Source organism: Ctenopharyngodon idella, chromosome 2 (assembly GCF_019924925.1).
Source record: "Ctenopharyngodon idella isolate HZGC_01 chromosome 2, HZGC01, whole genome shotgun sequence".
NCBI classification, from domain to species: Eukaryota; Metazoa; Chordata; class Actinopteri; order Cypriniformes; family Xenocyprididae; genus Ctenopharyngodon; species Ctenopharyngodon idella.
Window position 1 is genome coordinate 39,681,854 of NC_067221.1, and position 27,200 is coordinate 39,709,053.

The 27,200-nt window shown below is 36.0% G+C and overlaps 1 protein-coding gene across 2 annotated transcripts; it reads left to right on the plus strand.

Moving 5' to 3' along the window:
* On the plus strand, nt 1–25,848 carry creb3l3b (cAMP responsive element binding protein 3-like 3b). 2 transcript variants are annotated; one of them, XM_051913126.1, is made up of 10 exons: nt 1–169; nt 7,240–7,350; nt 8,531–8,813; nt 10,702–10,835; nt 12,700–12,810; nt 13,240–13,346; nt 15,622–15,690; nt 17,956–18,040; nt 21,209–21,305; nt 22,993–25,848. In XM_051913126.1, the coding sequence occupies exons 1-10, from the start codon at nt 149–151 to the stop codon at nt 23,238–23,240; spliced, it is 1,266 nt and encodes a 421-aa protein (XP_051769086.1). In that variant the 5' UTR covers nt 1–148; the 3' UTR covers nt 23,241–25,848. The 2 variants fall into 2 exon arrangements, with proteins under 2 accessions (XP_051769086.1, XP_051769096.1); XM_051913136.1 differs by having other exon boundaries at nt 10,705–10,835.
* The last annotated feature ends 1,352 nt before the right edge of the window (nt 25,849–27,200 follow it).

Here is a 27,200-nt window from a genome sequence, read left to right on the forward strand (position 1 = left end):
GTTTCAACTTTGTCCTAGAACAGAGAACACCAGAAACACAACTGTGCAGGGGACGGCAGCACACTGACATACTGTGTATTTCTCTCTGGATTTTAGTCATTTTCTTCTGTTTGTTTGTATATCTGTAGGTGATTATCGTGCCTGGAACATGGCACTTCTCTCAGACAAGGTGAAGTATTGCATTCCCTTTGCTTTTACTGTGATTTTCATTGTTTGTGTCATATTGGAATGGGGTCGTTCTCAGGTAACAGTGCCAATTTTATGCTTGATTTTTAAAAATAATTTCATTTGAAAAGGTTACTGTTGAGCCATCCCACCTCAGGCCCAAACTACCAGGGCTGTAACCGCCATAGACATTGTTGATCCACCATAACAGGCTGCGTCCTCCAAAATATTGAATGCTTAAAATTCATATATTTTGAAAAATAAACAAGTATATACTGGTAGTATCAGTCAGTTTTCAGTTTTAAAAGAATCATATAACATATACATATATATATACACACACACACTATATCAGCCAAAAGTTTGAAATAATTAAGATTTTTTAATGTTTTCGAAAGAAGTCTTTTACCTTATGCTGTAAAAAATACAGTAAAAATGTAATTTATTTCTTGTGATGCAAAGCTGAATTTTCAGCATTACTTCAGTCTTCAGTGTCACATGATCTTTCAGAAATCATTCTAAAACGCTTTTTGTTTTTATTTTTGATCATTTGCAGCTTTGGTGAGCATAAGCGACTTCTTTCAAAAACATTACAAACATTAAAAATTATTCCAAGCTTTTTACACAGTAGAATATATGATATATATGAATGGGGACAAGCAAAATGTTTGATGATCCAATGAAAAACATTTAAAATAATATTTTTATTTAAATTGTATTTTTTGTTTTGTTTTTTCATTACACACTAAACAGAGTTCAGATTGTCAAATAATATTAGTAGTAAGTTATAGGGTCACATGGCACTGTTTTTTGTTTTGTTTTGTTTTGTTTTGTTTTTGTTTTTTTTTGAGAATGACCCAATGAATGTACTTAAACCAAATGATCCGAAGGTGAACAACCCAGAGAAAAATGTTTCTTGGAAGAATTTGATTAAAAATGTTTGAGTTCATATTGAGATCTCTGGCAGATCTTGGCAAATCTGAGACAATATTGATATCTCTTATGAAACTCTAGTTGAGATATGTGTGAGATTATGGGGCTCTTTCACTCATAGATGTTTGTCTGAGAAGACTAGAGCAAATTTGCTCTCCATTTATATCTCGTCAATCGAGAAAAAGTGCAATCTGCTATTTTGAGGTTTTATTGAACCAGTGTATTTGCTGTGCTTGAAAGCTTGTGGAAATGACAGTACAAACCCGATGATAATTATCTTTTCCTAATTAGTCTAGTTAGCTTGGCGAGCACATAAACAAGAATAAAACCCAAGGCTCCTCTCAGAGTTTTTCCATTAACAACAGATGAGGCAGAGAAAGTTCAACAGATCTACGCAATTAGCCTAAAATATCATAATTACCCACACGCACTCATCCATGAGAGATGTTTGTTGTGTCAGTGGATTACTTTTCCATCTATAATCTTGATTTAGTACAGCAATCAGTTTATATAAAACCTCCCAAATGGAACTGGAGTTTAAAGATTGCTCTTTTGTTGTGTAATATGCTGTGTGTCTGTGTGCACGTTTAGGTTTCTTCGATTTGTCTGATGACAAAACTCAATTACAGCCATCTGGCTTTGCTCTCATTTGAGGAGTCTCACTTCACAAATATCCTTGCAGTGTCCTCGAAACCACCAGCTATGAAATTGTCTCCTGCTCTTTAGAAGTTGACTCAAGGATGTCATGGTTTTGTTACTCTTCTGTGTTATTAGGACAAGCCTCATAACACTTTGCTCAGATCAGATAAGCTTATCTTCACTGCAAAACCACATGACCACGGAGCGATGTAGGTCGCAGGCTGCTGAAGAATCCTGTCAATGAAACACAAATAAACTAAAGGTTGAGAGGACATGCCTGTCTGGGATGAAAAACTAAGCTGAGGTTTAAATGATCCCAAGGGTTTGTGGTATTCGTTGGAGAAATTGATCTGTTTTGGTATTAGACACCCATTGCCACATTCTCATTCTTAGCACTCGGTATAACAGTTTTCAATTTGGCTTTGTCATACCAAATGAAACCTTTCCTTTAGGAATCTGTCAATAAGCCACAGCGACCAGGCAAGGACGAAGAAACATTTAATTACTCCTTTATCAGTGGTGGACAGTAAAAACAAAATTATTTCTATTTCATTACTGTAATTAAGTACATTTTTCAAGTACTTTATCAGAGTATTTTTTATTTTGGGAAACTTTTACTTTTACTTCACTACATTCCAAAGCATAATATCGTACTTTTTACTCCACTACATACCAAGTAAAAACATATTGTTCCTCGTTATTTGGAACTGAAGAAGTCGCCATACCCCTCTGAGATGCAAGAGCGATATCCGATTCATGAATGATTTGATCCTTTCCAATGAACCTGTTGAATTGTTTCACAGATAACACTGCAAATATGCTCTAATCTTTCTTATTAGTGTTGACTACTGACTAGTCGACTAGTGCTGGCTAGAATAAATATGGATCATCAATCCGTAGGCTACTTTTTTACTTTTAAAACTTAAAGGGGCTATATGTATATATATATATATATATATATATATATATATATATATATATATAGAGAGAGAGAGAGAGAAGAGAGAGAGAGAGAGAGAGAGAGAGAGAGAGAGAAGTCAGAAACCCTTGTTATTAGCGACACCAGTGGTCGTTAAGTGAACTGCAGCCAGCAACTTACTGCTCTTGCTCGAAGTTGTGCACACAAGTAGGCTACAAGAGACTGAACGCGATGGCGAAGTTATTTTTTGTTCTTTGCTTTGAAGTAAAAAGAAGTTGGAAACACCAGTGATATAATGTTAACGAACATCCAGACATCGTCCACGCTGCTGAGAGTGACGTTTAGATGAATATGTAACCTATATGTGCTGTGTACAGTCCTCTCCATAACAAAATAAACAACAAAAATGACAACGGTGAGAAAGCAGCAGTTAATCTGATCGTAGTGATGTGGATATGTGTGCACCAGCTCTGCAATACACCGGCATCTTGTCGACAGGTGAGGTAATTAAAATTACACTGATAGTTTGATTATAGGGTATTTGAGACGATAGAATAGGCTATATATCTGGCTGTGTGAAACTATAGTTTGAATTAATCCCTTTTCTTTGCATGACACATTGACATTACAGTACAGAATGGTTCTTTCGGCATTATATGAACATTGTGTAAGCACTCGTTTAATGTGTTATTAAACAGAATAGAGGCTATCGGTTGCGTGTGTAAACGTCACATCCTTTCGAATTTCCCGGCAAAAACGACCCGAGAGCTTCACATAAAAATCAGTCTACAGGCTTTCATAGACAACCTAGGAAGTCGGGGAATGTCTCGCTTTTTAAGTTTCGTTACAAGCTGTTCACATATTGGCAATAAAAAAATACTTTTTTTTTTCTTTTTAAATTTTTCTGTTTTTATTTTCACATATAGCCCCTTTAAGTACATTAAGTACTTTTGTACTTTTACTCAAGTAAAACTGAAAATGAGTACTTATACTTTTGCTGGAGTAATATTTTAATAGGGTATCTTTTTTTTTTTTATTTACTTGATTTGTGTACTTAGTCCACCACTGTCTTTTATAGCTCAGGAAACTTTTTGCTTATATTCCAAAAAAGTATCAACTTTGTCTCAGATGTTTTTTGTTTGTTTATTTTTAAAGTCATAATGGCATTGTTGAATCTCTTCTGAAATTCTAGAGGAGAGATCCTTGGTTTCCTTGGAGAAAAATCAGAGACTAAAGTCTTTATTTGATCTCCATTCAGTTTCATTGGTGTCTGGAAGAAACAATTGAGATACTGAAGAGATACAATTAATATAGATAACATAGCTCAAATAATTTTGGCAGAATTTGATGAGAGATGTTTGATTTCATATAAAATTTTTTGACTGCAGTCTTTGAAATATTGCTACTGACATCTCATTTTTGAGATATTTATTACTGCAGCATGTTTTTCAGAAGATAAATCTGAGAGACGGGAGATTTACAGTAAGCAAACATCTTGATTTTATCTCCAATAAATCTAATTGCTGTCTGCAAAAAGCAATCGAGATCAAATGAATAGATCTCATTAATGATTTTTCTTCCCAAAGGCATTAATAAATTGAGGACTTTGGTCGACAGAGATAGAAAGAGTAACTTTTAGAAGTTTAGTGTGAGAAACTGTTGCTAGAAATCACCTTAGCAAAACTACACAGCAAAAAAATGATTTTCTTCCTCAGTGTTTTTATCTTGTTTTCCAGTACAAATATCTAAACATTCTTAAAGCAAGAGTCATTTACTTAATTAAGAATCAAAATGACATGAGCTAACAAGTCTAGTTTTCTGAAAAATGTATCAAAATTATGCTTAAAACAAGAACAAATTTAAAAATAAAATTGTTTTCCCTTAATATAAAATTGTTTATTTTTCTGACCCCGCATTAGCAGATTTTTTTTTCTGGATTTAAGCATAAAATCACTTAATTTACATCTATTTTTCAGAAAACAAGACTTAATATCTTAAATAATTTTGCTTCTCAAGTAAATGTATGTTGATTTAAGAATGTTTAGATATTTGTATGGGAAAACTAGACAAAAATACAGAGGAAGAAATCTTTTTTTCCTTTGCAGTCTAAGAACCTAATTTAATTATGCACAGATAATCAACTAAACAATCTTAAACAGAAAACCAATAAAACAGTGATTCAAAGCCAATCTTTTCTGTCTGAATCCAGTGTGTTTGTGATGCTGAATCAGTGCTGTGGTTCTCAGCAGACTAAATGGGATCGAGTTTACTTTCTCTGGCAGAGGGAATCTTAACTCGCAGCTTTCAACTCTGGTACATCAAGGGTTGTTCAGAGCATGATATTCTTTTTAATTCTTTTTTCTCTTCTTTTCTGAGTTAGCAGAGCTGAAGTTGAACTTGCTTCGAACAAGTCTTCATCACTCATCTTCAGCATGTCAGATGTAAAGCACAAATGCATCTAGGTCACGTATTTTTGTGTCATTGTGCTCATTATATCAGGTGCATGGCCCGGTCACATGGATTCATTCATTTTGTCATCATTTCTGACACATTTGATGCTATCCTGTTGCTTTATGCTGTAACCAGGCTTTCTGTCAGCTGTGTTACAAACAGCCAGCTGTGTTTCAAATGTCATATTCTTAACCACTAACCATGGGTGTTCTCTGTGCTACAGCAATATTGCAGACTTTCAAATGAATACTTAATGCTAGCCCAAAGGATCTTGTTAAACTTTAATGGTCAGAGCAGCTTCCTGACTCATTCTTTAATAAATCTCACATGCGTCTCCTCTAAAGTTTCTCAACAAAGTCTCAAACTGTGCTCAGATTTGCCAAGATACTTGGGGACTGTGACAATGGATTTGTCTACATTCATTTAGGCTACATTTGACGTTAACTCTGCGTTTTGCCCTTCAGTCCTCACTGAGATAGTGTTTTTGTCCTGTGAAACTGAGCTTGATGACTACCAAATCGGGTGTTTTTGCTTTTTTTTTTTAATGCTTTTATTTAGTTTATGAAGGTGCTGTAAATTGAATCACTAAATATTTTATTTTGTACAATATATGGTATTTTGTACACTGTAAAATCTAATTAGTTAGTCTTAAAAAAAAGCTTGCAAACCGATTGCCTAAAAAAAAGTGAAATAGGAATAGTATGTTGCACTGACAAATGCTTAGTTAGTATAGTTCACTTACACGAGAGTTCTAATAACTAAAAAAGAACTGTACACAGTACTTGATAATTTACTTTAGATTTACTCTTCAATTAGTATAGCTACCATTGTTGTGTTTTGCATGCTGAATGTTGAAGTCTGTGCGTGACTCAAGCATGGTCAGTTGCAACATATTATTACAAATATAGAGGAATTATATCAACCCAAATAAAAGTTGCACAAGGTCATGAAAAATAGATTAGTTAATGATTTAGTAAGTTGTGTCACCTTTTAAAAGCAGCCTATTAATTATTTATCTTTCTTTGAAACCAAATAACTGTGATTTCTTATTGCATTGCTGCATCGATAGGAAGAGAATTACAATAATATAAATGAAGCTCTAAGTCCCCATCCAAATGGAACCACTAATCACCATAATGGTGAGTTCAAACTAAAACATTTTAGGAAAATCAACATAAGTTTATAAAGCTTATGTGATGTTCTCTCAAATTTTTCAGTTGTTTTGACAATTCAACATTCAAGATGACTTTGGGAAATGAGTGAATGCAACTAGAGAAAGATAAATGCAGAAGTGGAGGAAATGAGTGAAAAGTCTATTAAGAATTGCCCAGCCTCAAAAACTCTTCTTTTTTTTTTTTTGCTTGACAAAATTGCAGTTCCCACTCGTAATTAGGACTTTATAGTGATTCATGTGCATTCAACAAGTAAACACAATCTTTTTGACATGACTTGAATGCACCAAAAGACAGAACGCTATTGCTTTTGTGAACAACATGTGAATTAAATGCTTAAAACTTAAAAGCTGTTTTTAGGATATGTAAGATTATCACCAGATTCAGATGTTCAATTAGCCTATGTAACAGATGTAAGCTAGTAAGAGCTGTGCGTGTAAACCTCACTCCCCTGAACTCGAGGTGCTCTAGCGACTGATGCTAGCGACTGCGGTCTTTAGCCTCCTTGTTAGAGCGCCCACCTCCCATGCGGACGGGCCCGGGTTCGCGTCCCGCTTGGAGCGGGCAGGTGCGAACTAGAGGGGCTACATCTAATCAGCTAATAAGTGCCCAAAACCCCTTTAAAACCAGCAAACCAGATCAGCTTGGCCAGCTAAAATGCTATTGGTCGATCTCATGTGAGTGACAGGTTGCCCCGCCCACGCGCCAGTAAACACGTCATCAGAAAAGAGATGTTGTTGCAAGAGGGAGGGGAAGTTATTTTGATAAAGATTATGAGGCACATGAATTAAAAAAATGATAAGGATAAATACAAGGACAAATCATCTATAATAAACACTGCAAAATTAAAAAAAAAAATAAAAAAAATTCATGATGACTTAGGCACCTTAGGTCATGACTTACATTTGTTTTTTTTTTCCCCTGTTTCCTCCATCTTTTCATCTTTCCTCTATATCTCAGAGTTATTCTGGGATTGAACTCCTAGACCTGCTTCTCGAGCCTCATAAGGTCTCTCATATGGAGAGCGATGGTGACCATGACAACCCTGCGTGGTCAATCACAGATCAAAGCGTGAGTGAAATGCTGTTTGATATTTTTGACCTGAGTTTATCTGATAAATCGCAAGACAGCCTTCCTACTGAGAGCACACTGGGAATATTTTATTTTTAGTTATTTTAATTAATGAGACACCCTGAAAGTCTTCTTGTAAGCACAGTGACAGCACATTACATGTCTGACCCAGATTTGTCTTGTCAACTTCTCTGTGTGTGTGTGTTTGTATCTGATGTAACACTGTTGTGTAAAATTCCAAAAACTAGTGAATTTTCAAAGCTGAATTTTCAGCATCATTACTCCAGTCTTCAGTGTCACATGATCCTTCAGAAATCACTCTAATATTCTGATCTGCTGTGTATCTATTTAAGAAAGCATTGCACCAGGAGTGTTTTCATACTTTAATTTCCCTTGAAACATGCTGTTACATGAGGGAAATTTATGGATCTCATAGTTGGTTGAGTTAATCAGTTAAAGCTGCCATTAGTACATACTATCAAGGGTACAGTCAGATAACATGTACTACTGTTGAGCAATGAACAATTCAAGACAAAATAGGACTTATTAACTGATCTAAATACAAACATGAAATCTTTACAATTTTGAAATATTATTTTAAAATTTCAAATCAATATTTAATTAGTTTATGACTAAGAATAAGTTTATTTAGCAAGCAAGATGACATGAAATGAACCTAAAATAAACACATTTTTGTTGGACTGAAATTGGGATGACAATATTTGTATAAAAATAAACATTAAATGGTATATATTTTTATTATATATTAAAAATTGAAATATTTTTATTTTGTGTAAATACAGACATATTTTTATAGAGGTAAAACTTAATTCTCTTACTCTTTTATAAATAAAGGTTCTTTATTGGCATCGACGTTTCCATGAAGAACCTTTAACATCCATAGAACCTTTAATTCCACTAAAGGTTCTTCATAATGGACAAAAAGTCATTTCGATGCTCTTTTTGGGGAACCAAAAATTGTTCTTCTGTAGCATCACTGTGAAACCCCCCTTTATTTTTTGTAGAAACAATTTAAGTCCATGTTCAAGTAAATGTAACATGAGATATTGTACTTTAGAGACAGAGATGACCTATCTGCAGTGTGTGTGTATCATGGTTTTGCATGTGTGTTTCTGCTTTGACATAGATGTGTAGATGTTTTCTGTTTGTATCACTACAGATTCTGAGTCACAGTGAAGGTGTTGTTGATAACTTCCTGGACTCACTGCTGCAACCATCAGACAGCATCATGTCAAAGCCCTGCTCTCCTCTCTGGGTTCCCTCACCCTGTGACAGTGGAATCAGTGACGACCCGTCCGACCACCTGGACAGCTCGCCGCCGCCCACCAGCCCACTCTTCGACTCCATCTTCCTCCCTCAGCATCCTCATCTTCTTCCTCAGCGTCTTCAGCAGCAGGCTGCACATGCCACAAACGTAGAGCCTGATATCTCCATTGATCTGGGTGAGATTTCACTCTTCAAACAGCAGTCCCACCAGAATCTCACCAGACTGTTTTTGATTGGAACACCTTGCATGAAATTGTTTTTCATTTTGCAGTAAAAACAAAAAACATCAACAATCATTATGTAAATACAAGTTTAAAGAGTGCACTAGAGTTTATGCTGCATCAGAGATGCACTAAAGTAGAGATGCACCGATGTATCTGCCAATAATCTGTATCGCCGATAAAAGCAATTATTTTCACTATCGGCCATCGGCATAATCAAGGCCGATTATATTCTGTCAATCAAAAGGGGAAGGAAAAATGTATTCAGACCGCAACTCATATGCCTACTGTGTTTTTTGAATCTCTCGTTTTGAATTTAGGACAAGTTGACATGACAATAATGCATTAACAGTTAAAAAATAGCAACGTTAAAGCAGGCTCTATTTGACCCTATGAATCACCCGTAGTTCAAGACAGGGTTGCCAGGTCTGCGTTTTTTTTTCTGCCTCCCATCCAATAATCACAAAGAGCTTTGTGTGTTTGTTACTTGTGATAAGAAACAAGTCTCAGCTTTCAAATTCTGTCAATTTTAACACGAAATTCAAACAACAAATGGCATTTTGATGTGTTTATTTGTGACGTCACAGATCACACTAGCACCTCAGTTCAGTCTTTTCGAGTAACTCGAGTCTTCCACAAGTTACAGCACAAAAAAAAACATGCATGAACATCAGAAGGTACAACTTACTGAAATTAATTATGTCTCATGTAATTGCTCAATCAGGGTTTAAACCGCAGAAAGATGTCAAAAAAACAGCTTGTGAACAATATGTCACTTAACAATGCATTTACCAGTGCATTTTATCCAGTGTTCACAGTTGGTTAGTTAGCTATATAAAAAACACTAGAGAGAGCTCTAATAATTATTTATGTATGCTTGAATAAATTTGTCATGAAGACAAGCGTTTATGAAAACTACCTTATGTGCAACTACCTTAATCAACTCAACTCTGTTTTTGTTAACATGATCACAGGGTTTTTCTGTTCAGGTACATATATTTCAAGTATACTACCCTCTGAGTCTGCCATATTTGCCATTTATGATGCTCATTTGCTGTAATACAGCTGCAAGACAATTTGCATTAATAAGATCAATTTGATTAGCCTGGGATTTATGCATCTTGATATTGACCTGCTACGAATTTTTGAGTGGAAAATTGCAGAAATAAGGCGTAAATGTAGTGAACAGAGTCAACAGGAATTTTATAATTCTGAGCCAGGCAGGAAAAGTCTGTGATTTTCCTGAGGAAGCAGACCATAATAACGGACGTAAGTTTTACTTGCTGCTTCACCGCAGTGGTGGTTTTCCTCCACTAATGCAGGTCTGAGCTCACCAAAAATACCTGTAATTTAGTAATTGCAACTTTTTGGACTTGGAGCCAGTAAGCAATCACCTGTCAACCACTCACAACACCCTATCAACCAACCAGAACAGCAGCAACCACATAAAAATGTGACAAGAACTGCTCAGAACACCTTAGCAACTGCATAGCAACATCCTAGAAACCACCCAGAAATGTGCTAACATCCTCTCAAAACACCTTAGCAACTGCATAGCCATGCACTATCAACCACCTAGAAAAACAACCCATTGGAACACCTTAGCAACTGCATAGCAACGCCCTAGCAACCACCTAAAATGTGGTAAACTCTTAGAACACCCTAACAACTCTTTGCCAACGTCCTAAAAAACGCCAAAACTCTATCTACCATATGGCAATGTAATAACAACCACTCAGAAAAAGAAAAGATCTTTTTTGTCTGTTGTTCTTCAGACAGAGTGTGACGCAAACGCATTCCGTGATGTAAAACGCTCCTGTGTTTGTGTGTGTTGTGCGTGCAGCAGATTGGGAGGCCTGTCTGTTCTCTGACGGTCTGACAGACTCTCAGTGCACGTCAGCAGTGGCGAGAACTCAACCAACCCCCGTTTACCAGCTCACTGTAAAAGACCTGCTGCTCTCCAACATCGGAGAACCGGTGAGTACTGACAGAACATAAACAGACACCATGTTGTGTATGTGACTAAACAGTCCTGCTGTGACATTCAGTGTGACACATACTGCTGAGTGTGACATCCACACGGATGCTAATGACAACCGGATAGAGAGAGAAAGCAGTGGAGATGTCAGATTTCATACTGGAAAACAGGAGAAGTGGAGGAACTTGGGAAAAAATATATGACAGAGAAAGAGAGAAACGCAATGGCTCTAAAACTTAGTAAGTTACAATACCTAGACAACGTTTTAAAGCTTGTAAGTAAGAAAACAAATTCAATTTTGGCTAAAATTAAAGGCAGATTTGCATGTGTTGTTCACTAAGAAGCCAATCCCAGAGTGCATTCCAACAAACAAGGTCAGTTTTTTTTAAAATAAATTAATACTTCTGTTCCACAAGAACATGATAAATTGGTCAAAAGACATTTATAATGTTAATAAAATAGATTTTTCGGACTATAATTTCATATGTCAGGCTTTACAGCGTTTTTTAAAAAAGTTACCAGCCACTGCCAGCGTTTTTGATAATTTTAAATCAACATTAAAGCAACATTTTGAACAAAAAGATGAGAAAATCGCATTTTTTTCAAAAATTAAAACGTACATAAGTAATGCTTTTATCACTCGTTTCTGCTTCTTTTTTGCATGTGTTTTGATCCAGAGATTCTGTACTCTTTGAGAAGTTGCGAAGTTGTCTCAAAAAATGATGGAATATTCCGTTAAGCGCTGTCTCATGAATGATAGAAAATTCTGTCAATAGCAAGGAAGCGTTGTCTCAAAAATGATGGCGATTCCGTCAATGGCTAGGAAGCATTTTCTCAAAAAATGACGGAAAATTCCGTCAAGGGCGGTGAAGCGCTGTCTCATAAATGACGAAAAATTCCGTCAAGGGTGGGGAAGCGTTGCCTCAAAAAATTACGGAATATTCTGTCAAGGGCGGTGAAGCGCTGTCTCAAAAAATGACGGAAAATTCCGTCAAGGGCGGGGAAGCGCTGTCTCATAAATGACGGAAAATTCTGTCAAGGGCAGGGAAACATTGTCTCATAAATGACGGAAAATTCAGTCAAGAGCGGGAAAGCGTTGTCTTAAAAAATGACGGAAAATTCCATCAAGGGTGGGGAAGCGTTGCCTCAAAAAATTACGGAATATTCCGTTAATGTCGGGGAAGCGCTGTCTCATAAATGACGGAAAATTCAGTCAAGGGCGGGAAAGCGTTGTCTTAAAAAATGACGGAAAATTCCGTCAAGGGCAGGGAAACATTGTCTCATAAATGATGGAAAATTCAGTCAAGGGCGGGGAAGCGTTGCCTAATAAATGACAGAAAATTATGTCAAGGGTGGGGAAGTGTTGTCTCATAACAGACAAATGCCCCCTTAGAAAGCAGCTGCCTGTGTAGATAGTAGACAGTGAGGCAGCTTAATAGTGTTTTTTGAACAGATAAAAGCATGTTGAGGATGGAGAGGGCAATATGTTCAATCAATCATAGAGTAAACAGCTCATCCTCACACTGGTAATGACTTTGACCTGTAAACATTACTGGGCAACATGAAACACAATAGAGAGCTGTTAGTGCATTTCACAGTGCTTTAATACCTCCACAGATGCTGTTTCACTGATTGGATTGATGATGCATTATCTGATTTATGCGTTGTGATGTAAGCTGGACAAAAACAAACAAATACAGTTTCCTGAATTCCTGAAGGATTTGTTGTCATTATGCATTGCAGTGCATTGATACTAGAGACTAAGTAGAGTGTCCTTAATCATAATCATAACATATGCAGTTACTACAAATTTGAAAGTTTTTGAACAAGAGCATGAAATGAAATGTGTGCTTCTGTGTCTAGACAAAACCCTCCTCCCAGCAATCCCAGCAAGAACTGATTCTCAATGAAGATGAGAAGAAACTTTTAGCCAAGGAAGGAGTCAGTCTTCCCAGCCAACTGCCTCTCAACAAGGTACGTTGAACACACAGGTTCCACCTGAATTAGACCAAGGTCACATGGCCACATGTAATAATCTATCCATGTCCTACACGTGTCATTGCTCCACATCTCTATATTTTCTGCTGGAAGACAGATCAGACATCAGCAGGGAGGAAAGAGGCTTTTATAGAGGCTGAGATGAAGGAAGTCAGAGATGAAAGGCAGCTTTCACCGTAATAACACCTTCTTTTCAGCCACAGAGGTTTTTCCCTCTGTGTTAGGATAATGGATAATGACATGATTAAGCTGATTTGATTCGTCTCACGTGTCACCTACTTCAGACCAGACTTCCATTAAAATCTGTATCAAAATAAGTGTTAAAAATGTACTTTTGTGCCATCTCAATTCAAGATGAATTCCTCTTAACATTTCGTCTGGCTTGTTCTCTCATGCTTTTATTAGTATGAAGAAAAGGTTCTGAAGAAGATTCGAAGGAAAATCCGAAACAAGCAGTCGGCACAGGAGAGCCGCAAGAAAAAGAAGGAATATATAGATGGACTGGAGGGCAGGTGAACACACACTATACCTTCATTCGCTATTTCATACATTAGTCCACTAATACAGTTCACTTGAAGGATTGAATGAAAACGAGTGAGTGAACACTAAGTGCGCCGGAAGCGCTGCCACATTTGGATACTTTGTGCTTGCTCTAGCCGTTGAGCGCACATTAGTTGTACACTCATTATTGCAGTGCATTGTGGGATTGAATTAGTGCACTCGATAATATCCACTATGGTTTCAGACACCACCACAAATGGCTGTCCCCTCAAATAGTGCCCTATTTAAGGGTATAGGGGGCGATTTCGGACACAGCCATAATGATTTTTTTATACTGAACAAACTACATATTCTATCCCATAACTTTCTGCATTTTTACATTTTCAAAAAACATAATTGATTTATATGCTGTTTTCCTCAAGGTGACCAAAAATAAACATTTTGTCCCCATAACATAGGGAATACTTGAACCACACACACACACACACACACACATATATATATATATATATATATATATATTTATATATATATATATATATATATATATATATATACTGATATATACCTCATTTCTACAATTTCAGCTTACAGATTTTTTATTGCACAGATGTAGAATGAGAAAACAGATCTGAATAGATACACTACAATTCAAAAGTTTGGGGTCTTTTTTTCTTTTTTTAAAAGAAATTATTGTTTATATTCAGAAAGGACATGTTAAATTAAAGTGACAGTACAATCTTTTACACTTTTACAAAAGATTTCTATTTCACATAGAGTAAATGCTGCTCTTTTGAGCAAATCAGCATATTAGAATGATTTCTGAAGGACACTGAAGATCGGAGTAATGATGCTGAAAATTCAGCTTTGCATCACAGAAATAAATTACATTCGAAAATATATTCAAAAATAAATTATTTCAAATTGAAATAATATTTCTCAAACTCTTGAACGGTAGTGTATATTGTGAACTACTGTACAGGTAGTCTTGTGTGCAATTAAAGCATTCACCTCAGACGTCCTGTTTGTGGTACAAGTAGTCTGTCTGAATGAATGAATACGACATCAAAGAAAAACTCATTACGAAGTAAACTCGCAGTGAAGTTGAAATTGAGGTCGAAAGTCATTAAAAACCTAGGCTCGAACTTATCTTAACTTGGGATCAAAGGAATCGTATATCCTCCGAGAGGCTGGAGAAATTATTTAGAACACACTGCTGCACAAATTTCGGGCATGAAATTGGCCTTTAAGGAAGAGCCCGTGGGTTTATCCGTCCAAAGGACAAACTCATTCCACAGCATGGGCACTGCAGTCACTAAAAGCACCACAGCCATCTTGCTGTTTTTTATTCACACATTCACATATCAGTCGTGTGAACTTACACATACACTGGGTTAAAAACAACCCAAGTTGGGTTGAAAATGGACAAGCCCAGAAATTGGGTTGTTTTAACCCAGTGGTTAGGTTAAATGTTTGTCCAACCTGCTGGGTAGCTTGGTAACACTTTACAATAAGGTTCATTAGTTAAACATTAGTTAATTTATTAACTAACATGAACTAACCATGAGCAATACATTTACTAATCTTCGTTAACGTTAGTTAATGAAAATACAGTTGTTCATTGTTTGTTCATGTTAGTTCACAGTGCATTAACTAATGTTAACAAGATTTTAATAATGTATTAGTAAATGTTAAAATTAACATTAACAAGATTAAAAAGTGCAGTTCATTATTAGTTCATGTTAACTAATGTAGTTAACTAATGTTAACTAATGAACCTTAATGTAAAGTGTTACCGGTAGTCTTATTTAACTCAACTATTGTTTAAAAATGACTGTATTGCTTGCTTAAAATGAACCCAAAGTTTGATTATTATTGTTGCCTCTAGTAATGTCTGATTTTTAATTTCCAACTTATTTTAGGTTCATATTAAGCCAGCCATATAGTCATTTTTAAACAATAATTGGGTTAAATAAAACTGCCCTAACCCGACCGCTGGGTTAAAACAACCCAGTTGCTGGGCTTGTCCATTTTCAACCCAACTTGGGTTGTTTTTAACCCAGCATTTTTATATGGTTATGGCTCATTTGTTGGCGTTCCCAATCATGATAAATACTGAACCACCAGTAACAAGAATTATTGTGTTACTGATGCTGCAGCACACCATGCACACTATATAGGAAGTGTGTGTGTACGTACACAGGCTGTGACAGACAGAGAGTGTGTGAGGGTGTTTGTAGGTCAGATTTATCACTGTGAGTAATTGGCTAATATTCTCTGGTCTAGGATGGCTGCCTGCAGCACTCAGAACATGGAATTACAGCGGAAAGTCCTCCAGCTGGAGAAGACCAACACGTAAGTCTAATTTTACAACAATATCAGATCCGCTCCGCGCTGGCAAGGCAATAAATTAATGGCTCTCTACTAGTTTCGCTTCAGAATCCGGACTTTAGATTGGACAACAAGTGGCAACAGAGTACTAAAATTGCTTACACTACAAAAGGAAACTTGGGGTGCCTTCACACTTGGTTCAATTGCATGGTCCAAACCTGAGTTCGATTGCTCCCCTTCCACCCTTTTTATGCAGACTCGGGTACGGTTCGTGAGTGCACACCCGAGTTGGCTGATCTAAATTCCAGACTTGCACACAAACTGCTTTGCAATCATTTCCCACATTGTCCTTTGTGTGGAATATTATTAAGTCTGTAAACAGGACATTAACACAGACCAGACGAGGCACGCTGAAGACTGACGCAAAGAGAACACAGATTTAGGTTTATATGATTTATATGCTTTGTATACAGCTGTAAACTAGGAAACACTATATTGCTGCTGTTCCATAAGCGCCACCTACTGACAGAGAGTGAATTTGCATGTTCATTCAGTCTGTTTTTTCTGGCTGTTTTTGTTTTGTGCAGGTGTCTTCTAGCATAATTTTACAATACAAAAGTCAGACCATTCAAGTCTTTTCACAGTAAAAAGGCAGTTTTCATAGAGCAGTGTGTTTTTCTAGTTGTATTAATTTGTATGGTTAATATTGATGTAGGTTAATTAACAAAAAAGGTAATTCAGCCCGCACATGGTTACATTTTTCCCATCCAACCTAAAATGAGTTTGACACCCCAATCTAAACAAACCAAACTCTGACATCAGTCGAACCTGGGTGCATACCAAAAGTGCTAGCGTGAAAGCACACTAAAATGTCCTTAAAAATAAACTAAGTGTAATTTTTTCCCCTACAGTCCTCAAAGATAAGAGCCTTTCATATGTTGGCATCTGTCTAATTTGGCCTTCTTCTACATTCACATTTACATGTATGCATTTAGCAGACGCTTTTATCCAAAGCAATGTTATTATTTGCAGCTTCTACTATTTTCTGATTCAAAATATCATACAATTTGAGGTAACACTTTACAATAAGGTCTCATTTGTTAATGCAATCAACTAACATGTACAATGAGAAAAATAATACAGCATTTATTAACCTTTGTTAATGTTAGTTAATAAAAAATATTCATGATCATGTTAGTTCACAGATCATTAACTAATGCTAACAGATACAACTTTTGATCTAAAAAATTAACTGTAGAAGTATTGTTCATTGTTAGTTCATGTTAACTAATGTTATGATGAAACCTTATTGTAAAGTGTTCCTAAATTTGATTGGATATAAATCCTGTGATGTATGCAGCAAAGATTATGGGAAGCTCTTTCTCCTCCCTTTATAAAATGATTTATTTTGCTATTTGAACTATTAAAGATTATATACAGTAGTCATTTGCATGTTGCATTGCTTTTCACCTGCTATGTGATCAGAATGTGATCCATCAGTTGAAATCCACTGCTGTAAAATGTGTAGGTTTTATAACCCACTCATGCAAACTACCTCTTTAACTGTCCTATAAACCTGACCCTCCTGAAACCATGTTCCATTATGAGGTTCATTTGCAGAACAGCACTTCTTTCTGTCTTTTATTGGTTATTTTACAGGCTGTTTAAGTTGCCGTAAAATCAGCTATTAAATGTAAAGGAGAAGTCTAGTGAAAATAGACAGAAAATAGAGCAATAAACCATGAGAGGCTGTGCATTATAATGATTTTTACCAGTTAAAGGGTGTTGTTAGGCAAGACGCAAAGAAAATTAGTTTGTTATATGCATTTAAGACACCAGAATATCATACTGAACCCAACAGCACTGTTTCATGCAAGTCAGATTTGATGTTTTTTGCAAGATTGACACCATCAGCATTTTACTCAGAATTCAACATGAAAAATATGTTCAGTCTCTTGTCAAATAATCCTTAATGAATCATAATTTTACATCAATCCAAATGGAATGAAACGAATCCTATAACAATAAAACAAGATATATATATATATATATATATATATATATATATATATAATTGTATTATTTTATACTTATTTTATCCATCTTGACACTTTCAAAACACTTTTCAGCACTCTGAAATCCTCCCACTCACTGCATATTTGTCCTTAGATGAAGCCATTTCCTTTTAAAGCACGACTCGGTACTTTACACTTTCAAAATTCACATCAAATAGAAGTTTTATTACTACTTCCTTCCCCTAACTCATAACTCTCACCATCTATCTGTCAGGTCTCTGATGGAGCAGTTACGTCGGCTGCAGTCACTGGTGATGAACGGCTCCTGTAAACCGGCTCAAACGGGAACCTGCATCCTGGTAAGATGACAGCGGAGTAGGAAGGAAGGAATGAAAGGAAAGGAAAAGAAATGAAGGAAGAAAGGCAGCTCTGTGCTTTGAAGGAATCCGCTCCAGGCGGTTTTAGAACTGAATCAAAATCAGAGTAAAGCTTCAAAGTGAACATTTGCAGAAGAGTCAGAAAAAGGAAGAAAATAAATCTTCAGTGACACATCGACCAGAGCAGACAGAGATTTCAGTTGTGTCATCAGCGTCACTTAATTAAGTCGCTTTCCTTCTTCATTACAACTGATTACATCATTGACTGATCGTGAGCACTCAAACAGTGAGTTACTGTATCAAACTGTGCTCAGATTTGCCAAGATACCAAAGTCTGCAAGTCAGAAATATCTAGCTGTGCTCTTCACATCCTCCTCTGAAAGAGCATTAAACTTTCTGTGTAATGTTGCTGTTTGAGCATGAAAAGGTCTGCAAAGTTATAAAGCACAAAGTCACTCCAGCGGGAGTTATTCTCTATATCAGTGTCACTGTTTCTGAACTCCCTGAACCACTCCCATTTTATTCTTGAGTTTTCTTCCGGGAACAAACACGTCACAATATTCCTCATTTAAATAATTCCCGCCCAAGGCATACTCAAAATAAAGGGGAGGGGCCTGGTTGAGTTAGTTAGTAGTGTGTTGAAACTTGTGGTTATGGTAAGAGGCGGGGCATTTCCAAAACGCGCTCAAAACGGTTGACCAATCACAACACACTGCTCCAGCCGACCAATCAGAGCACATTGTGCTTTTCAGGAGGAGGGGCTTCATAGAGACAGGAGGCTTGTTGCTGCGCAGACCGATCGGCGATTTTAAATGCGATTTATAAAACAATTGAAAAAAACATTTATAAACAATACCAGGTTTGTTTTTCTTGTATAATATAACTATAATAATTACAAAATAATAATATTTTTATTTTACAGAAAACTTGTAATGCAAGCAGCTTATGACTATAAATAATTATGAAGGTCTAAAGATTTATTATAAAATATTATGTTATTTAGATCTGTGACAATAATTACTTTTTTTTTTTTGTCAGGAGATATGCAAAATAAAAAATTGAGTCCATGTATTTAATATGAAATATGTGCCTCTTATACATCCACTGTGAAAAAAACCCTCCTGTACACTGGAGAAAAACATATTGATTATATGTTTCCCTCAAAGTTCTTTAGAAGTTATAGCCTATTTTTCCTATTTTTACCCAGAATAGGATTGAGTGAGCAATACTTGGTGCTAAACAGGTCTGTTTCATATTGCACGCCAGAGGGCGCCCTTGAGCAGATACTCCAAATATGCCTCAGAGAAGTAATAAATACACACAGTTCCAGGAAATCCCCTATGGGTATCATACTACCGCTGTAACTCAATAAAAAGAAGATTGAAACACTTTGATTGATTAAACATGAATATAATAAACACACGACTACGACAATACATGGTTTATCTGTGCCTTCTCGGGTATTTCCATAGTAAAAAGTATATTTATAATGCAGTGCTAATCAAAATGCTATTTCAAACACTCGACTGATGTTATGAAGTGAGTTTGGAGTAAAAACACGTTCTTAAATTTTGCATAAACGCTTCTTATGTTTGGAGATTTTGTATGTTTGAAGCGTGTAGCTTTTTCAAATGCAGTGCTTTCAGATGGATCACAAAGCCTTTGCGTTATCATAATCCAAACCAAATCACAATTTCAGTTCAATTTCGATTTATCATGCAGCCCTTAGGAACTAAACAGAACGTTACTGACTGACTGGGAAGAGACGAGCTGCAACAATGTCAAATATGTGGAAAAATAATGATTTATAAACATTCAAGCACAAAAACTATATTCTAAACCTGTATTCTTGTAAATCTTTTAATAGACCCAAATATTCTAGTACACCCAAAAACAAAATCAAGACTTTGATGCATTGGCAGTGAAAGAAAATCAACTAAAAGAAATAATAATCACAGTTTGTGTTTCGTGGTTTCACCCTGCTTTCATGCTCGCTGCTGTCCGTGCTCTGTTGAGATGTGCCGGCCGATATGATTACATTCAGCAGCTTTATTAATAAATCCAAGCATCAATCTCTCCCTTGAGCAGATGAATGAATAATTTTGAAAATGACTCGAGAGGCACAGGTTGGGTGTTTGAATTCTAGTGAACACAGATGCCATGAAGATAAATGAAGTGAACTGGATATTACAATATTGCTGATGAGTACAAAGAGCAGACTTCATGATTTACTGCATCTCAAAAAACATGTTTAGAAAGGAAAGGGCTGAAAAAGAAGTTTTTGGAAGGAATGAAAGGAAAAGCAAAGATGGAATGTTATTATGACAAATTATAATAATTACAATTAATAAAAAATACTGTTCAGAAGTTTGAGGTCAGTACATTTTAAAGAAATTAATACTTCTATTCAGCAAGGATGCATTATATTGATCAAAAGTGGCAGTAAAGTCATTTATAATGTTACAAAAGATTTATGCCGTTCTTTTGAGCTTTCTCTTCATTGAATAATCTGAATAAAAATTTTTTTTTATCACGGTTTCCACAAAAATATGAAGCAGCACAACTGTTTTCAATATTGATAATAGTGAGAAATGTTTCTTGAGCACCAGGGGCCAGATTAATTTTCATAACAAAGAATGAAGAAATTTCCAAATTAAAAGAAGCTCGTCAGACTGTTCCTAAGTACAGTTCTTGAGAAATTTTTAAGAAGCTACGAATTAATTAAAAAAATAAAAACAAGGTCCCTATTTGAAATAAAATTCAGAAAAAAGTAATCATGATTCATGATCAATAATTCTTTACATTACTGATCACTGATGTCATTTCAAAGTACTTGTGCACATCCATAATAATAGTAATATGTATTATATGTAGCTAATGTTATAATGTAAAGCTTAATATTAATTAAAAAAAAAACCCATGAGGATTTAAGACAAGTTGGAGGAAAGATGATTTATAGTAAAGAACATTCTTGATATACTGAATCTTTTCATCTTTTCTGTGCATGTGGCAGATCGAGAATGAGGATGATGATTATAATGAAAGTGTTGATTGGTACAAGCCTGTTTAAAGGATGTAGGTCATAAGCTGACCCATATAGCAGGACCTGTATATTTAATTCCTCTCGTTTAATATTCCTTCTTTTGCTAGGTGCTTGTCATCTCTTTCTCTCTCATTCTCGTCCCGAGCCTCCAGCCCATCTCACAGAGGAGGTCCGCTGACCCCGGAGACTTCAGTACTGCGAAAGGTTAGTCAACATCAACATCATGCCACATGAAAAGCGTTTCAGACAGCATCATGAAACTGAATTTTACTTCATTTATATCATGATATGCTTCTGTGTGTATCTACCAAACATCTCCGCTTTCCATCTGAAGCGTGTAGTGAATCACGACTTGAGAGGTCAATATAAACATATAATCGACTGATTTTAATTTAAAGAGACTGTATAATACAGACATATAAGCACTAGGGCTCTACATCAAGGCGTAACCTGATTTGTATTCAGGTTTCTTGAACAGGTCAAAGTGGGAGTCTGCAGCATTGAAGCGAACAGACAATTTATAGCTCACATATGAGCGTCGTCAGGCTCTTCTGTACTTTTAGAGTAGTGACAGCAATCTGAATGCAATGGGGTCACGGCTGTCAGACGTTATACAATGTGTGCTTTTCACAATCACGGATGTTCAGAACACTCACCTGCATTCATTTTTCATGTGGCACAACTGTTCTTCTCAACTCATGTTTGACCTTTCTCATACTCTGCTTGGTTTAATCTCTGAACATTGTTATAAAAGAGAAAAAGATGAATTCAAAATAATACAAAGCTAATATTTCAATAAAGCAATTATTTATATTATTATTTAATTTTTATATATATATATATATATATATATATATATAATTAATTTGTATAATCCAGCTAATATATATATATATATATATATATATACTGTATGTAAAAAAAAAAAAAAAAAAAAAAAAAAAATATATATACATACATACAATATATATAATATTAGCTGGATTATACAAATTAATGATATTAATTTGAATTAATATTTTAAAATATTTTGATAAATATTTAAATGCAAATATTTTTTATTAAATGGTTATTTTTCAAAATGACTGATGTATCTTTATATGGAAGAGAAAAAGATTAATTCAAAATAATACAAAGCTAATATTTTAATAAAACATAATTATTATTTATATTATTATTATTTAATTTTTATAAAAAACATAAAAAATATTTAAATACAAATATTTTTTATTAAATAATTATTTTACTAAATGATACATATCATACTATTTCTCGCACAATTTAAATGGGTCTTTATACATAATAATATATAGCCTGCCATTATATTTTAGCAAGATGATCATTATATTTGGGGTCAATGTCATCAAAACATTTGAAACCCCTTCTTAAAAGAACCCAAACACTTAAACACTGATCTGAAGATCTTTAATGTCGCAATCTACAACTTCTTTTAATATCCAGAGAACTACACAGCTCAACTCAAGAGCACTATACAGCCAAAAGTGATTCTTGATAGAATATTATTTCTAGAACCTAAAAGTATTAAAAAGAACTACTGAAAAACCATATTTTTACACAGAGAATTCATCCAAATGTCATTTACTCACCCTCGTATTGTTCTGACCCTGAGGGCTGAGAAAATTATGACAGAACAAACCAAAAAGAGTGTTAAAGCATGTCCAGACATACTTAAATCTACTATAGCAATATCCTGTTTTTATACTATGATGGAACTGCTCTTGGGTGAACGTTTAATTATATGTGCATACAAATGAAAAAATCCACTGACTCTGAAAACTCCCGGAGACAGAAGACACTGAATATGTAGCAGTGAGTCACTGTGCCGAGACTCAAAACAAAGTCTGTTTTACTCTTCCCCTCTCTCCTGCAGTTCAGTCCAGGTCACTGCGCTCGGTGATGGAGGTCTACAGCATTCAGCCTGGCTACTCAGTCAACAGAGATGTGGATGTGTCCTCGTCCCCTCGCAGCAAGCTTCAACTCAGGCCCGAGTACGCCGACATGGACCGTCTACATCACAACCATAGTTACAGAGACCGTGAGCATCACCACAGCGACCCCATCACTGGCCACGCTGCCTTACTGAGCTGGGTATCACATGATGAGAAAGACAAGAAGTGATGTAACTGATTGGCGCACATTATACCAGACTTTTGACTATGGCAACGCAGCTCGTTCCGGCCACATATCAGATGTGACCGTCTGACTGACATGCAAAGCAACAAACCAGTTTGTTTTGCTTCTATGTGGCATTTAGTTGTGGGTTTATCTGAATAGATTTTGCCACAATAACAGACTGGAAAGGAAACATAAATCATGCAAATAATGATGCAGCAGCCTATCCAAAAAGAATTGTACAGAAAACACAAAATTTTGTAAAATAGTGTAAAATGTTGCAGGTTTGTCAGAATATTTTTTATTTTTTTTCACAATAACATAATGGAAAGGAAAAATAAATACTTTAATAATGTAGCAGCCTATGCAAAACAAAAAATAGTGTAAAACGTGTATAGATAAAGTACATATTTTACAGACACTTAAAGTGGACCTATAATGCTCCTTTCACAAGATGTAATATAAGTCTCTGGTGTCCCCAGAATGTGTGTGTTTCAGCTCAAAATACCCCACAGATCATTTATTAATGCTTGTCAAATTTGGCCTTATTTGGGTATAAGCAAAAATACACCATTTTTGTGTGTGTCACTTTAAATGCAAATGAGCTGCTGCTCCCGGCCCCCTTTCCAGAAGAGGGCGGAGCTTTAACAGCTTGCACTTCGGTTGCTCAACAACAACAAAGCTGGAGAATCTCACGCAGCCAAAATGAGGATTGTCAGTAACGGTGTTCAGCCTTACATTGTTCAAACCGGAGTCGGACACTGATGGAGAGAATCAGGACTTTTAGAATGCATCTGGAAGTTTCTGAATGGTTAGTGAATAAATTTATGTAGTTGCTGTGGAGTTGATTCAACTCATCGACAACTCGTTTGTAAAGCAGTTCGGCGTAAAATGACGGCATGGTAAAAACACTCTACTACAACTCTTCCTCTTCTCTAAAGCAGCCCAACATGGCCTCACCCCCTTTGTTGCGTGTTCTCGGGGGCGGGGTATATGTAAATTTAAGGGTTAGTGATGTCACCAACCCCGGAAGAAGCTTGTTGTAGTCCTTACCAGCCGTTTGTTGTAGTCCTAAAAAGCGATTTCTCCCTTTGCATTGAACTTTGAGCGTCGTAACTTTGCAGATGTTGTTTATGCTCAAACGGCAACATTACACACTAACTAAAGAATCAACCACCCCTTTAAGCTGATTTGTTAATAAACTAAGATTTTTGGCAAATTATGTGACAATTTCATCTTCAAGTGTTCATTGCCTCAACATTTGTAAACATGACTTTGTTCTCAGTTCTATTACTCCCTTAAATTGCATAAAACCAGCCAATCAGATTTGATTAGGAGGTGTTTTCTTTGCAATATGCATCAGTGAGCCAGCATATGCATCCACAAATTTGCAAGAAAGTCAGATGCTGGCCTGTGTTTTTAAATGTTGCCTTTGGGGAAGAGATTAATCATTCAGAAATTGGCCTAAAACGGCACATCGCATTAAAAGCGAATGCTCCTGCCAAGCGGTGTGCTGATCGCCGTGCCAAGATCACCTTCGCTTCGGCTGTTGATCAACTCAGATTGATGCGCAGACAGCTCATCTCATTTGTGCAGAATCAAGCAGCAGCAAAAGAGTAATGTACCAACATAGGACTGGGTGTTCATTCCAGACGTTTGTTAATGTGAGTTTGTATCCAGCAATATTTTTGTCTTAATCCTTACCTGAGGGGCCATTTTTGTCTGTAACTTTGTTCTCTAACTCATTCAGTGCACAGAACTCCCTCGAGTGCAGTTCCTGAATGCTAAACGACACTTTTACTTTTTGTTGCTCTGTAAACTAGACGCACAATCCATTTAGTAGCCTATTAAAACAGGCAGCAGCTGTGAAACCTAAAATTACTGCATAATAATAAAGCAGTGAATGTAGATTATTCAAGCAGGTGTGTTTGCTCTTTCTTGCTCCACCTCTGTGAACCTCCAGGCAGCTGTTGCCCGATGATCAGAATGTGTATAATTGGATCTGTGGAGTATTGCATATCCCAAGACCGAAGCATTCATCAGCGCATCACGAGTGGTCAAGGCCATGCGTGTTAAAAAGCACCTTTCGCTTCAACATGCACTAGAGTTTCAGGTGCTGAGCCAAATGTGCTGCTCATGTTGTGTGCTTTAGATGTGAAGGAAAGGCAGTGAGGAATAACAATTACCCGTTTCACTCGAGGTCAGTCCTTTCGCATCAAAACTGCGCTGCTGGCACACAGTGTGGAGCTCCAGGAAATACAGTGCAACCTTGGACAGTATGAGCATCTTTGTTTTCTTCCTGCAAGGTTCTCTCCCTCCTTGGGGGTTTTTGTTGTTTAAATTCTTGTTCTACTTCTTGGTGTGTTTTTTTCCCCCCACATTTTATACTGCATAATTAAAGCAGTGAGTCTTCAGAATATTACTGATTAATTGGTAACCACAGTATTATGTGGCATTATATTTTCCAAGATAGTTGGAAGATTTCAAGGTTTTGCAATAATGTGTAAAAGACCACATTAAATTGAATGTATTTATTTCCTTCTGCTTTGTATTTTTAGAAAATATTCAGACTTGAATGATGCCATTCAGTTGCAAATAAATGAGCTCAGGTGTTGCTGTGTGTGGGTGATTCATAGTTTCTTTGAGATTTGAAAGTCCTCTGTGAATGTGATCTACTTGACCACTCTGTCAATGTTTACTTAATTTGTTAATTTCGCAGACTTTATTTGTATCCAGCATTATCTGAGCTTTAACAATGAGCTTCATACATACAAAGCAATCCATTTTTAGAAGTTGTTAATTAACTTTTTTGTCAGTAGATGTATGTAATTCATCTGCAGATTTAATCTCCTTTCATATAGACACCAAGATCCAGTCTCCTAATTAAAGCTCCCAGTCACAAGGCATTTTAATCAGGTATAAAGGTAGCAACTACACATTTTACAGTGTATCATAATTCAGAAAATTTTGAATAGGACTTTTCTTCAAAAGCTTGATCTTTCAGAATATACAGTTCCCCCTATAGGACTATTATGATTATGAATATATTTTAAAAAAGTCTTTCAGGAATTTAAAACTCCAATAAAAGTAAGGGTCTGTTAAGGTGGTAAAATATCTAATATGACAAAGGTTTTCACACAGTGCTTAACTCTTGTTTAAACATTGGTTAGGTCCACTTTTAAATCCACTTGTATTTTCGAAAGGTGTATAAAAAGTGGTGTATATGCTTTATGTGTTAATGTGTAAAGCATATACACAGTTTAATTGAATGCTAACATTTGCTCTCTAATGCTGAATGTATTAATCAAACTGTTTGCGGAAAATATCCACAACTTAACAACACTGAAATAGTATAGGCATAATTGGCTCATTTGTGCGCCATATGGGTTTCTCCATCAATATTTAAAGTTACACTATGTATAACTGTTTTGTTCGAAATCAACAAAATGTAAATAATAAACGAGTAGCTGTCATAAAACATCTTCCAGCCCGTGTTTTTTTAAAAGTTATCAGGACAGATTTCCCTGGAAACTGCATACTTCCGTCATTCGTCTGTGCGTGTTCACGGCATATCTGTAAATAAAAGAAAGAAGGTCAGGCTACTACTATATGGATTTAAAGGGAACCTATTATGCACAAGATGTAATATAAGTCTCTGGTGTCCCCAGAATGTGTCTGTGAAGTTTCAGCTCAAAACACCCCACAGATCATTTATTATAGCTTGTTAAATTTGCTCCTATTTGGGTGTGAGCAAAAACATACCATTTTTATGAGTCCCTTTAAATGCAAATGAGCTGCTGCTCCCGGCTGCTTTCCAGAAGAGGGCGGAGCTTTAACAGCTCGCACTTCAGTTGCTCAACAACAACAAAGCTGGAGAATCTCACGCAGCCAAAATGAGGATTGTCAGTAACGGAGTTCTTACATTGTTCAAACCGGAGTCGACACTGATGGAGAGACTCAGGAAGA

Coding starts and splice junctions, on each gene's coding strand:
- creb3l3b (XM_051913126.1), top strand. CDS start 149: ATGGCACTTCTCTCAGACAAG. Junction 10,836..12,699: donor TCTCCAACATCGGAGAACCG/GTGAGTACTGAC, acceptor TTCTGTGTCTAG/ACAAAACCCTCCTCCCAGCA. Junction 12,811..13,239: donor GCCAACTGCCTCTCAACAAG/GTACGTTGAACA, acceptor TGCTTTTATTAG/TATGAAGAAAAGGTTCTGAA.